The sequence below is a fragment of the Asterias amurensis genome, chromosome 21 (genome assembly GCF_032118995.1).
Source record: "Asterias amurensis chromosome 21, ASM3211899v1".
Classification (NCBI taxonomy): domain Eukaryota; kingdom Metazoa; phylum Echinodermata; class Asteroidea; order Forcipulatida; family Asteriidae; genus Asterias; species Asterias amurensis.
This window is the reverse complement of record NC_092668.1, coordinates 13766228-13780890: the sequence shown is the minus strand read 5'-3', so window position 1 is coordinate 13780890 and position 14663 is coordinate 13766228. Positions and strand designations below refer to the sequence as shown.

At 40.6% G+C, this 14663-nt stretch overlaps 1 protein-coding gene across 2 annotated transcripts; it reads right to left on the bottom strand.

The window, feature by feature from the left end:
• Positions 1-540: 540 nt before the first annotated feature.
• On the bottom strand, positions 541-14615 carry LOC139952961 (kelch-like protein 3). Of its 2 annotated transcripts, none has more exons than XM_071952304.1 (12): positions 14493-14615; positions 13300-13423; positions 11878-12106; positions 11161-11336; positions 10787-10883; positions 9817-10083; positions 9333-9450; positions 8726-8923; positions 8248-8349; positions 7610-7738; positions 6582-6722; positions 541-5513 (listed from the first exon to the last, which is right to left on the bottom strand). In XM_071952304.1, exons 2-12 carry the CDS (start codon positions 13392-13394, stop codon positions 5341-5343), a joined length of 1725 nt encoding a protein of 574 aa, XP_071808405.1. In that variant the 5' UTR covers positions 13395-13423; positions 14493-14615; the 3' UTR covers positions 541-5340. The 2 variants fall into 2 exon arrangements, with proteins under 2 accessions (XP_071808405.1, XP_071808406.1); XM_071952305.1 differs by having other exon boundaries at positions 14587-14612.
• Between the last annotated feature and the right edge of the window lie 48 nt (positions 14616-14663).

The window sequence follows — 14663 nt, the reverse complement described above, 5'->3', positions numbered from 1 at the left end:
TTTTCATTTTATACCTTCAATTAGTTTCTAATCGAGGTTAAATTAACAAGGTGTCCATTTGATCATTTCCTTAAGAAACCCACCAAGGCTAATTAGGTGAAAGTTTAAAACAAGGAAACCACACCCACCCACTCTTCAATAGACTTGTGGACAAGTCGTTAAATATCTACGTCGTAGTGTTTGAGAGTAACAGTCTCGCGAGAGAGCCGTTTCGCTCATCACAGAGACAGATATTAAATTACTTGCCCACACGTCTGGCTAGCTAACTCATTGGCGAAGAAGGGCAGTTAGTACATCTTGCTTGCGAGACTTTTCAGGTCATTTAATAACAAGTTAACTAGTTTTTCCTGAGGGGCCCCCCCAAAAAAACGCAAGTTGGAAGAATGTCATGGCTGAGGGACAAAAGTTGGTTTGTCAAATTTGTATGAGATAGGTTTGGACACAAACAAGTTACATTTACTTCACGGCTTTACCTAAAAGAAGTTCAACAACAAAATCAAAATTAGACACTTTTTTATATTATTTTTTAGAATGCAATAACCGTTTATTTATCTCCTATTTTTACAATCAAGTTAACACATGCATGAAAATGATTTCTCATGACACTTTTTTAAAAATATGAGCTGCATTTTTATTTACATTAAATCTATAATAGCACTGAACCAAACAAAGAAAGGAGAGTGTCGAAAGATGACTGGATTTGATAAAAACCTTCCACTTATTTAGTTCTTTTGACAGTTAAAATAAGAAAACATTATAATATTTGGCAAAGGAAAGTTTAAGCATAATTTTAATTCTTGTCTATTTTGGGGGAAAAGTACTTTAGATTGATTATTTCTGAAGACCTTTGGTGCTTGCCTTGTCTAAAAAATGTAGAATAATTCAGCTTTTCTTTTAGCCTAAGATTAAACTTCCCTTAAATGCCTTAGTGGTTGGCTTGTTCAAACAAAAAACAAAACAGTTTAAACATGTTAAATGCAACAGTGCGAGTGACAAAATACTCGTCCTAACTAGCCTTAAGTTTTTAACATCTAGCATTAGTCCTAAGTTAGGACTAGTCCTAACTCTTTGTAAAAACCTGAGCCATGGGGTCGATTTCACAAAGAGTTAGGACTAGTCCTCTTCCTAGGAGATATTAAAAACTTAATGCTAGTCCTAAGTTAGGACAGATATCTCGTCCTAACTTGAGATAAGACTAGTCATAACTCTTCAGGAAATCCACCCCTGCCGTTGATTTCACCAAACTCTCCCTAACTTAGGATTAATCTTAGAACTTAGGATGAGTTAAGTTCCCTATCCGAAGAGGTAGGTCCCATTGAACCCATCCTAAGTTAGGATGGGTTACTCAAAAGGATTAATCCTAGCGTTGTGAAATCGGCAGCTGGTCTTGTTAGAAAATTGAAGGTTCAGTGAACATTTTGAGACACAAGCCTAGCAGTCTTGTGAATTTTCCCTCCAAATTCGAGCCCTTGACATTATTCAAATATAACTCACAAATGGCTGTTTGGCCAAGATACCCCATCCGTCATAAACAGTGGAAGTGTTTCACTGTCGCCTCATGATATGGTTCACATTACATCAATCATTGACTTCCCTTTCTTACATGATACAACAGAAATAGGTTTTCCCGGCCAATTTCAGAAAATGTATTTCCCCTAATCAACTCAAACTAGGGCTTCCTTTTTAATAGCTAATAATGCATTCAATCGCATTCAATCGCATTTTCCTGCACACATGATTTTGTTTTTTCCAATCAGTTCAGTAAAAGTAATTATGTTTCATTTATAGGCATGCAAGGCTACACTTTGACAATTTGTAAGTTGAATTCCTACTTCTTTTGAAATCTTGATGAAATTGAACGTTGACCAGCTCTTACTGATGGCTTTTACGAAACTGAATTAGTCTTGCGGCCAGTGAAGCCAGTGAATGATAAGCTGGTGGTATTGAATGACTCATTTCGACTGTTGAATGCTGATTCATTTTCAAATGGAATTGAATGAGCCCGGTGTTAAAATGAATCAATATTTTGTTGAAATTGGCCGGAAAAACCAATATATAATCAAACAAGACCAGATAATTGATAAACAGACTATATTTCTAAGCGCTCTCTCTGCAATCAAAGAAACAACATAAAATAGCACCTTAATGTTAAAACAAGATAAATAATTTAACTGTTATGAAGTCTGGACGACAATGTTCAACATTACAGAAAAGTACATCAGTATACTCCCATTTTCAAAAATTCTGTTTCAACTAAAAATATTGCATTTTCAGTGGGAAGTTTGTCAGCAGATTCAGAATCAGCTGCATCTTGCAATCAGAGAGATATTTAGAATTACATTCAACATAATCAGGACAAAGTTTCCATAATCGGGGACTGAGTATACAGTGCTAACACACATCGGTGTATGGATATAACCAAAATTAACATTCTTTATCCCCGATGCAAAATTTAACATCTTTTATATCGTTGCAGTACCCGCTGCCAAAACATAGGATTCGAACTGCCTCTAGCTACAGGGCAACCTCGGTAGTCTAGTTGGTAAGACACTGCTGGGTTCGAATCCCAACCGAGTAACATGCCTGTGATATTTTTTCACACGATTCGGGAAAGTACACAGTATACAGTGCTTACACACATCGGTGTATGGGTAAAAACCAAAATTAATAATCGGGGAGATTTTTAAATTTGCTCATCAGAACATGGAAAGAATCAAGGAGAGTAGGCAGCTCTGCGGGTTATTTTTGGCTGCTGCTAACCCAGTTCTGATATTGCTTAGCAAGTTTGAATGACCCATCTCTCAGTGATTAAACAGGGTAAAGTGATGCACTCGTTTTTCAATAGACAGAGTCCTTTATGCAAGTGGACAAAATGATATCACTATGTCACATCCCGAGCGCATGACGTCACGCCTGATCAAAATGTATGCAACAAGAACCCAATGGTTAGAAGGCAAGGAAGGAAGTGTCAGTTTTAGATGTGGGAGAAAAACCCTAGAGAATTAGTGCAGGGAAAACCCACACAGTCAGATAGGGACTCTATTCATGATGCCACCCCACCCCCCCCCCAAGAAAAAATAATAATAAATAAAAATAATTATACAACTTCCATTTTAAAGGCAAAGAATATCTTTGGTTTTGGGGACCATTTGATTGCTTACATCCCACTCTCTCTAAAACCACATTCTTTTAAAGGCAGTGGGCACTATTGGTACTTTCTCAAAATAATTATTAGCATAAAACCTTACTTGGTGACAAGTAATGGGGAGAGGTTGATAGTATAAAACATTGTGAGAAACGGCTCCCTCTGAAGTGACATAGTTTTCGAGAAAGAAGTAATTTTCCACAAATTTGATTTTGAGACCTTCCAAGATTTAGAATTTGAGTTCTCAAAACCAAGCATCTAAAAGCACACAACTTCGTGTGACAAGGGTGTTTTTCTTTCATAGTTATCTCGCAACTCCAACAACCAATCAAGCTCAAATTTTCACAGGTTTGTTAGTTTATGCATAAGTAAGAAGACTGAGCTTTGACAATTATCAATAGTGTCCAGTGTCTTTAAATTGGAACATCGCGCAAAAATGAAAATACTGATTTTATACACCTTGTCCTGCAAGACATAAGAATTGACAAACAATAGCAAATATATTAATATTAATTTAAATTTACAGTTTAGTTATTATTTTTTTACAAAGCGTTGATGCAGTGTTGTAGCCTCGGTGGGCAGTGCCAGGCGGGTCGCCCAGGACTAACAAATTTCGCCCACCACTCTGAGCAAAATACACTGTGCTGCCCAGCACAGATTTACCCATGATTGCACTTCAGCAAAGATGGCCCCATATCTACCGCTCGCCCTCTGTGGACTAAATGGGAGACTTTTGGGACGCTTGGTGGCAGCAGACTTACCAGGTAATATCCATTGTTCTCTGTAATGTGCACGTGCTCAGAACTACGTGAACAATGGAAATTTACCTGGTAAGTCTGCTGCCACCTAGTGTTCCAAAGTCCCCCATTGGATTTGGAGCCCATCACTCAAACTAGTCTAGCTACAACACTGCAGTAATGTTTAGTTTTTTGCCTAGAATTTTGTCAGAGGCTTCAGGAACCACTACTTAAGGAAGGGCCCCAATGTCGAAGCTCTGTTCGTACACAAACTGTTGTTTCACAATATTTTGCGGAGCCAAATATTAGCAGGACACCAGTCAAACATGGCACATGTGGAATGGTATTTTGGCTGGTGATCTTATTCTGGTGAGGTGAGCAAAATTGTTGTGTGCTTAGCCTCAAGAATGAAATTGCATTGAGCGAGACAAAAACTGTGTTCAAACTTCATCAAACTGGAGCATATACACTAGACATAAACACAAACTGTTGCATCACTTTGCAAAGCAAACATCAGCAGGATACCAGTCAAACAAGGCTAATGTGGAATGGTATTTTGGCTGGTGATCTTATTCTGCTGAGCACAATTGTTTTGTGCTTAGCTCTTTAGCAGCTTTAAGAATCAGACACAATCGGAAACTGGAGTCACAACTTGTAGTGGTTTGTTGTGGCCGGGCGGATCAGAACACTAGACTTCAGCTCTGGTGTTTCTGATCAGCAGAGTGTGGGTTTGAGTCCTAACAACTACACTGGACATTTACCAACTAAATTTAACAAGGAATACTTCAAACTTGTTGTCATATTTTGACTTATATTGACCAGGGCCCATTTTTATAGAGATGTTTCTGTAGAAAGATTGCTTTAATTCCTAAGCAAAAACAGGTAGGATGCCAGTCACGGATAATACATGTGAAATTTTGGCTGGTAGCCTTATTCGGCTAAGCATATTGCCGTTGTGCTGAGCTACTTTTTGTGCTTAAGCAGCTTTATCAAATTGGGCACAGGTCTTAATTTGTATGCATGAATTTCAGACATTTTCAGTTATACTTAGTTTTATTTCTGTTTAAGAAAAATACACAGCTATTTTCTGCTGCCTCATGATGTACTGGCCAATTATAACTATGAATGCGCAATTACAACTGCGATTGGCCAATGTCAACTGTGTTTGGGTAATTACAACTGTGATTGGGCAATGGCACATGCAGCCAAAAAATGCATAATAGTGTTTGAGAAGCTTATGAGTTTGAACTTATATGAGCAGTGTGGGTGGATGGTTCAGTCCACTATTAGAAAGGGGGTGTCTCTGAAATGATGGCAAAATGCGATGACATACCATACGTTCACGGCGCTCCGAAACGATTACCAGTACCCCCACTGAATATGGAACTCTGTGTCCCCGCCTCCCCCTCGGGCCATCTCGTTGTTATCGCTCTCGCCACCGAGGGCGCACTCCTCATGTCATGTGGGCTTGTCGATGATGGCCACGCCGGAGTAACTGCGCACCGTGGTCATGCAGGAGAGCAGGACGGTCCAGGTGTTGGCCCTGGAGTCGTAGCATTCTACCGAGGAGAGATTCGCTGAGCCGTCATCTCCACCGACAACGTAGAGAAGCGTGTTAACAGCAGCTACACCTACACAAAAAAGGGTTTGGCGAATTAGCTCATTGGTTACCATGGCTAACTATAGGTTAACTATTTTTACTCAAACCCAGGCTGGTCGACCATTGGTCAGGATTTCTTCCATGGTCCTGATATCCTGTTTCATGCTAACCCGAAGTAAAACACAGAAGGAAACCTGGGGTCGATTTCCGTAGGGTTAGGACTAGTCCTAACTTAGGACTGACTAAGAGCTATACGAAACATGCGGCTAGTCCTAAAATAACTCGTCCTAACTCGAGATAAGACTAGTCTTAACTCTTTGTGAAATCCACCCCAGTTACACTATAGCGAATAGGCGGAAGGCAATGGAAATGTATTCATGAATTGTTTTTCTAAATGTCAAGATTACAGCTCATCCTTACGACATCCTACCCAAGGATCCTCAACCTTCCACGCAACCCACCACAGCACGCCCCCTCCTCAAGCATCACAAGCAAGACGTACACAATGCCCTTCTTAGTTGAGGAGTTAGACTTGTGGACAAGTCATTAAACTTCTGTTGCTTTAATAGCAAAACAGCTCTCTCCAAGCACTGCCATACTCGGCGCAAGAGAACCGATTTGTGCTATCACACCACGACAGACATTTAATGCCTTGTCCGCAAGTCTATTGAGAAGTGGGCGGGTGATCATTAAAGAGTTGTGGTTTCCTTGTTCTGTATTCATTCAGCCAATTAGCCTTGTTGGGTTTAAAGAAATATCTAAAAGGCACCTTAACAACTCTGATTACAAAATACCCAATTGAAGGTATAAAATAAAAACTTGTATGAGTTTCCTCAATTAATTGGATGTGTGACGACATTGATGCCAAAGAGAGAAAGCTCACAGAGTTATTAAAAAACTTGACGTCAACCTCTCCACAACTAATTAATTGTTCTAAATAAAAAAATATTACACTGGTTTCCGCTTATTTGAGGTTTGATTTGTCTTGTTTTGAAAGCAACTCAAAACCTTAACAACAAGTCCACTGACATTCTTCCGCTATATGTTCAAGAATTGAATAAAGATTTGTTTCTGATTGGTACATTGATTCAAAGCTTACCAGCATTCCTTCTACAGTGTGTCATATCAGTCACACACGTCCATTCATTCATCTCTGGATTAAACATCTCAACACTTTTACGAACCATGGGGCCGTCGTGTCCTCCTACGGCATACAGAAGACCGTCAACCACGCCAACACCTGTCGACATTAACATTAAAATAGTTTGACAAGATGTTGCCACAAGTGTCAAAATCGCGATTATTGGTTGTTGACTTAAAGTCTTCAGGAATTCAAAAGTTGAGGGATGGGTTATTAAACCTGCTTAAAATCATGCTGCCACGACTAATGAAACTAGCGCTGAAGTCGTGACTAATTGAAGCAAGACTTCACATAACATCTCTTATATCATTGCGGTACCCGCTGCCAAAACATAGGATTCGAACTGCCTCTAGCTACCGAGCAACCTCGGAAGTCTAGTTGGTAAGACACTGCTCTAGAATTGCAAGGGTCGTGGGTTCGAATCCCACCCAAGTAACATGCCTGTGATATCTGTTCACAGGACTCGGGAAAGTACTGAGTATATAGAGCTAACAAACATCGGTGTATGGGTAAAAAAAAAAAAAATTAATAGAAGCAAGACTAGAAAGGAATTTCACAATTTTCCCTCTGGCATGTCTGGTGAGGGGCACTCTATGAGGAAAATATGAAATTGTACTGAAACTTTAAGAAGGCACCACAGCAAAAGTACAAATGCTATGGGCACTGTGGGTCATTTCGAGGCCTGTCAATGGGTCAGGCATTCCGAACATGTTTGAATTCAGCCTGAGACATAGGCATTTCTAAACTTGCCATCTCCCTTTCACTAATCTAAGTAGGAGTTGAAGCGTAGAAACATGATATAGAAAGGTTTGCGGTAAAACCATGTTATGACCATCTCTAAATGAGTTGGGCTGGTTCTAAAAAGAACCATTGGTTTCAACTCAACGTTTCAATTCAGTTTGGATTATTTTACATGTTGTGTCTCAACTAAAATATTGATGAAATATTTCAACGCAAGGTGAAGGTGGGAACCACTTTCTGCTTACCTGCTCCACTTCGTCTCGTGTTCATTTCTTTAACTGGTGTCCACTCATCCTTGTTGGGATCGTAACGCTCCACTGAGCTCAAACAATGTCTCGAAGCACCATCGTATCCACCCACAGCGTATAGATAATCTGTTTGTAATCATCAAACGACTAACGTCAATCATTTACAGTGAGGTCATTATCCCTCCCTATCCCACAACTAGACTCATGTTGATTGTTGGCTCGCAGTGCGCGGTCTGCGCTCCAGCTTGGGTTTACAACATTGAGTTGTGGAGCGGGGGATAGGGGAGGGTATGTTTATTGTCACGTGGCACAAATTATTGTCAGAAACTTTGGTGTCAGGATTAGGGGCATATAGATTAGCAGTTGGAGTAAGGGTTAGGTTCTTTGGTTAAGGGTCATACAGTGTGCAAAGTTACTATGAATAACATGTTAAAACAACTAAGACACAAGGTAAATTAAAGACAGCTTCTAAATCGAAGACCACTTCTAAATGAATGCCTTCAACGTGCTGAGTAAAGAGAGAGACTGCCAACATAGGACTAAATAGAACACAGGCACTTTATTCCGGAGGTTGCAGGTTAGCATCCTGCTCAAGTCAATTTTTCTTTAAGCCCAAAATTGAATGAGTGACTTACCATTGAGTACTGCCACTCCAACACTACTCCTCCGCGTGTTCATCGACGCCACAGACTTCCACTCATTGACCTTTGGGTCATAGGTTTCAACGCTACTCAGACCTGTGTAACCATGGCAACATATACAACAATAGCATGGTCACTGATAATATGAAGCCAAGGACTAGAAAAGCAAACACGATCAATGTACAAGCCAAACACCCCAATGGAGAGAAGACAAAGAAGGAAGTTTTTCCGTTTTAGATGTTGGAGGAAAACTCCAGAGAATTATTCCCGGAAAAATCCATGCAGTCAGATAGGGACTGAAAACCCAATCCACATAGTGTCCTCAGTGGGATTGGAACCAGGGTCCTAAAGGTGGAAGGGGAGGCAAGATACCACTATGCCAATCCGATAACCTACCCCTCAACAAAGTTTTCTTATATTTCAACTCCCCCCCCCCCCCCATCTCTTGCGAACCCTTCCCCTGATAACCTACCAGTGGTTCCGTCAAATCCCCCTACTGCGTAGATACGGTTGTTGAGTACAGCCACGCCCAGCGTGCTACGTCTGGCCTCCATGGATGCTACCGATGACCACATGTTCCTCGTCGGATCGTACACGTCAACGGTTCTCACGCGCAGGGAGCCGTTGAAACCACCAACGGCATAGACTAAGCCGCTTAGTACTGCAATACCTGATGGTAAGAGAAAATAAATATTTGCCATTTGACTCGGTCCTGACACTTGTGTCCTTAAGCAAGACACTTAACCATAATTGCTGCCTACTTCGGATGGGACGTAAAGCCATTGGTCCTGTGTTTTGCATGTAAAAGAATCCAGTGCACTTATCGAAAAGAGATGGGGGTTTGCCCAGGTGTTCCTGGTTTAATTGGCTGCATATTGCACCACAGCACCTTGTAAACCAGTAAATTGTGCTATGTAAAAGAATACGACTCCAAAAATGTAGCTCCACAATACCTTGCAGGAAAATAATAAATGATGAAAAGCCTTAAGCGTTAGTGACGGATAAGAGCACTATGTAATAAGCCACTATTATTATTACTATAACTTTCTGCTGACCTGGTGAGGTCATCCGCTACCTACCAGCTCGACAGCGTCTTGAGGGCATCTCGGCTGCCTGAGACCACTTCTCTTCCTTGAAATCATAAACTTCTACACTTCGGATTGCTTTGGGTGCCTGACCACCAACAACTAACATCAGCTATTAGTACAATGAAACAAAAAAAGGAATCTTGAATATATATTGTGGAAAAAATGCAACGAGTAGGGAAACAGTGATGTAAAGTTTGTACCTTTGTGGCGTGTCCTGGCACGTTCTGATTGGGGCACAGTTATCTGTCCTAGAGACATTTCAAATTTGTGGCAATCTATGAGTTTGTCACTTTCAACAGTGAACTTGTCAAGCGCCCTCTTTAATAACATTTAGCCAGCTGACCACTGTCATAAATAATTTGTATAGTGCCCTCTTGCCCTGTAGGTTATTTTCTAAAACCGAGACCCCACGTGCTATTTACATAACAAGTAAGTGTCTAGTTGTTTTTCTTCCTTTTTAAAATTTTCTCCATACCTTAGGAAGTCCAATAGGTGTCCGTGGCTTCGTCCTAGGATTCTTAAACAGAGCTCGTTGTTCTTTGGCCAGTAGATGGTACTTCATGGCCTCTATTAAGTAATCCTTACAGCTGCTGCTGGACTTAATCAGAGGCTCCTCCTCTACACGCTGCACCAGGTAGTCCCGAGACAGCAGCGGGAGACGGACGTGCTCTATAAGACGCGGCGTGTAGTCGCAGCGGTTCTGGGGGTCATTGTTGACCCAACCAACGACTGCTTCAAACACCTGATAAAGTTGGAAAAAGACAAACAGTTAAAACAGTGCAAAAGGTTGATAGTGTTTTATCACACACAATGGGTATGTCAAAATGCTGAGTATTTTTCTTACAAGGTATGTGGATCTATGTTTTGAAAAAGTAACTTGTTCCTTTACAGCAACCTGTAAGGCCAAGTAAAAAAGAAACATGTTTAGCGTCCCCGCCGCCTCCTTTTTTATTCTATTTTTTATTTTATTTTTTTTAGCACATTTTTTTTATTTTTTTTTTATTTTTCAAACAGGGTTATTTTAAAATGATCTCAGCAAAAACAATCTGAATGTCTTGTCTGAATGCCTCGACTAAATTGTTTCATTTATGTTTTGTGTATTTCAGCAGTAGAAAAAACAATGGATATTTGACATTTTAACAAAGAATGGCGGCCATCTTGAAATAAAAAATAAAAAGCCCATCTTCCTCTTTTTTTTGAAAAACCCGGATGTGAAACATGTTTTTATCGTTTACAAGGTAATGTGAAAATGCAGCCAATCAAACCAGGAACACTGTAGCTAACCCCTTTTCTTTACGACACGTGCACTGGGTTCTTTAACATGCATTACACAACACAGGGGATCATCGGCTTTGCGTCCCATCCGAAGGCTGCAGAAATAATGGTTAAGTGTCTTGCTTAAGGACACAAGTGGCAAGACATGGACTCAAACCCACTCTGCTTACCTCTTCCTCAGTTGGTACTGTGAGATGATCACTACTGATTAACTCGCTGACCTGGTCTGCAGATAATGCTGTAAACTCATCGCAGTGAACAACAGCACTGAATCACAAAGTCATAAAAATATTAATTCTTTAATGAAAATGTCAAGTAATAAGTCACAAAGGAAACTGACTGGGTTAGTTTTAAATAGTTTGGCTTTGTTCAAACCCATACTCTTGAATGAAAAGTAATCAAATAGTAAAAATGTCGCAGTGTCTGTTCTGATATATTATTGCATTAGAAGAGTTGCTTACTAAAATGGAGTCCGGGCCTAGTCAACCCACTGAAAAGTTACCAACAGTAGGAGGGTTAGGAATCATTAATTAAGACTGACTACCTGAAGTGCTGCATTGTGTAGTTCTGTGCGTAGTGATAGAGCTCACTGCAGGAATGCATGTCGGCAAATGCACGGATGCCTAGACAGTTTGTTGGGTGGAGTTGCTTCTGAAGGAAGTCGCAGCAAGCGCTGCGGACGTCGATGAGTTGTAGTAGACTTGCTGCTGGCAAGAGTGTCTGGTGGATAAAGGGTACAGTTTAGACTAAGGGTCAGAAAATAAGAGCAAGAACTTTGGATGTTTACAAGGTAACAAATAAACTTAATTGTTCCTACATGTAGACCAGATGGTACAGGTGGTTAGTGTCAGGATGGAAGAAACACACAAATTCAGATCTCTATCATGGGTTTCCCAAAAGCTATGCCAAAGTTTTTGCTAGTGGAGTCAAATTTGCATGGCACTACTACCGCACCCAGAGCTTCCAGGCAGCAAGCTTGTCCTCTGGGAACCTAAGCAAGGTCGAGCTCAAAGAGGTCGAGGTCACCGGACTTATGTCAACATACTAAGAAGGGCCACTGGATTTGAAACAGCAGATGAAATATCTACATGCATGAGGGGCAGGGAGATGTGGGTGCAACTCTGTCGTAACATCGACCATGGACAACACTCAAACAAACAAATCTAGATCTAAGATTCAGAGCCTCATCACTTGTCAATTTTGTCACTGAAAAGAAAAACAAAACTTTTCATGGATTTTGGAGGGGGGGGGTATGTTTTACCTGGACGTTCTCTTCGGTAACTTGTATCTCGGATGTGTAGACGAAATCCAACAGTTGAGAGAGGGCGCTGCCATCAATCTCTTGTAGGATAATCTTCTGGGTGCGACTCTCTGAGAGTTGGCTGGTAAACATGGCTGAGAAGTAAGGGCTGCATGCCGCTAGGACGACGCGGTGGGCTGGCAGCTCTACACCTTCTGCCTCTAGTGTCACATCGCAGAGTATGTTTTGCCTTCAGGTAGATGGATATTATAGAGATTGGAATTTTTTTTTTTTTTTTTTGGGGGGGGGGGGTCTTTCTGAAAGTAGATTCTTTGTGACTGAAGCAGGCCTGGAGTACAATGGAGGCCAAAGAGGATATGGCCTCTTGCTGAAGGCATGCTGAAGGGCGGAAAATACTTAGGAAATGTTGTCACTAGCAACTAAATATTTACACATTCATTACCCTATTCCTTTAAAGAATATGTGAAATAACCACATGATAACATAATATTGTTACATCCTTGTTTTTTCAAGTTCTATTTTAGAAAACTGATTTCAACTTCCTCATTATAATGATTGACTTAAATATTAAGTGACAACATTGCTGTTGTGATAGTATTTGTACACTACAGGATCACAATATCATTTGTGTACAATGTTCTTTGTGGTGTTTGGACAACTGTGATGTTCCTTTCCTGTAGTTAGGATTTTCCCAAATTTTTTTTAGTGACTAGCCAGCAGGACCATGGCCCAATTTCATAAAGCTGCTAAGCAGAAAAAAAAATGCTTGACTGACTAATTAATTCCTTTGCTTAGCTAAGCAAATTGAGTGGGACACCAGTCACAACAATGTAAACTTAATGTAATTTTGGCTGGTAACCCGTTTCTGTTAAGCAATACTTTTCTGTGCTTAGCAAGTTATGTGCTTATTACAGGCTATATGAAATTGGGCCCAGCTAGTTTGTCAAGGGTAAAGATCGAAGCACTTTGAAGAAAATGTAGGTTTGTATTGGAACCTTGCAAAGGGCACCACATTAGTACAGGGAACCAAGGCAATTGCTGTGGGTGTGGCGAGTTATTTTTGGGGCCTCTAGTAAAAAGTACTAGACTTTAGGACTTGCTTGGTTGTGGGGTTAATGTTTAAAAGCTACAGGACTCTGGCCAGTCCCTAGCTCTTGAATTTAATTCTTTGTGAAGGGTTTTGTCCGAGGAAAGTGTTTGTTAAAAAAGGACACAAATGGGAGACTTTTGAACTGTAGGCAGACTTACCAAGTAATTTCCATTGTTCACGTAGTTCTGAGCATGCACACTTTTCCTGAGAACAATGGATTTACCTGGTAAGTCTGCTGCCACCTAGTATCCCCAAAAGACTCCCATTACGATTTCTTTTGAGTTTTACTTCAATCAATCAATGGGTTGAAATCCGTTTTGATTGGAACTTACTTTCTGAAGTCGTTGAGAAGATCGAAGGCTCTCTGTGTGTGAAGGATGTTCCGATACGGCGGGGGATCGGTGGGTAGTACTTCCATGTCCTCCATGTTGAAGGATGGTGGATGATGATATCACTCTGGAATGATAAAAATGCACAAAGTTCAGGTATGACGAGCTTCAAGGTCTGTATGCTTCGGACAAGGGCACCAAGGCATTTTCTCCCTGGTAAAGGGTACTCTATGCTATGATGAGGAAATTAGTAAATTTCTACTGGAGCATTTCAAGGGCACCAAGGCAATGACCAGGGCCCAATTTCATAGAGCTGCTTAAGCAAATAATTGCTTAAGCACGAAAATAGCCCGCTTATTTTACACATGTTACTGGCAAAAATTTCATGCCATGTACATTGCTTGTGAATAATATTTAGCTGTTGTTTACTTAGCATAACAATTGAGTGGAGTCATAGCCGGTAATCTGATTTTACAAAGCAAAGATTTTTTTGCTTAGGCAATTTTTTTTGCTTAAGCAGCTCTATGAAATTGGGCCCAGGGGGCATGGAGGTATCCCCAGTGATGTTCCATCAAGTCACAGAGCAGTGCCACTCACTCTCCTCAGCCTCAGAAGAGACTATGTCCTGGGTGCGTTGGATTAGCTTCCCCGGGTCGACCCGATCTGCCCCTGCTACATTTGAATAGCTTTAACGTCATTCAAGGGGCTCACCCGGGTCAGCCCCCAAGTGCCCTGCTTGTGCCTGTTGTGGAACAGGCTGGTCCGCGGGGAGCTATCGAACGCACTTTTTACACTTACACTTACACAGTGGTTCAGAGCAATGACACACAAAATCTTTGTATCCATTCTCAGCAGCACTTTTTATTTGTTACGAACATTTTTTGGTAAAAATGGGGTAAAAACTATAATCTAAGGAGATGGACATTTTACCAAACTCGTTAACCGTAGTAACTATACCAATAGAAGGAGGAAGGAAATTATTATAAACAAAGGAAAACACCCACTTTGCAGTCGGGTTTCAGTTTCTTAAGGTGAAAACAAATCATCATGCATGAGACGAGTTGCAGTTATACTTGTGATTGTGACTAACTTTACAAATTTCTTTCTATCCTCTCTATTGTTTTTTGCAACCTAACATTAAAAAGAAAACGACTTTTAGAAATTTGACTACATGTAATTATTTATTAATGTCCTACCTGTATTCCTCAACTAAACAGTCCAGCATTTAACATGCAAAAGGGGAATGTTTCGACAAGAAAAAATACATTATTTATTCCTAACCCAACTCACTGCAGAATGAGATGTCCGCCATTCACCCGTTCCACTAGAGTACAATGTTCCATTTACTTATAGGGGTTAAATTAAAG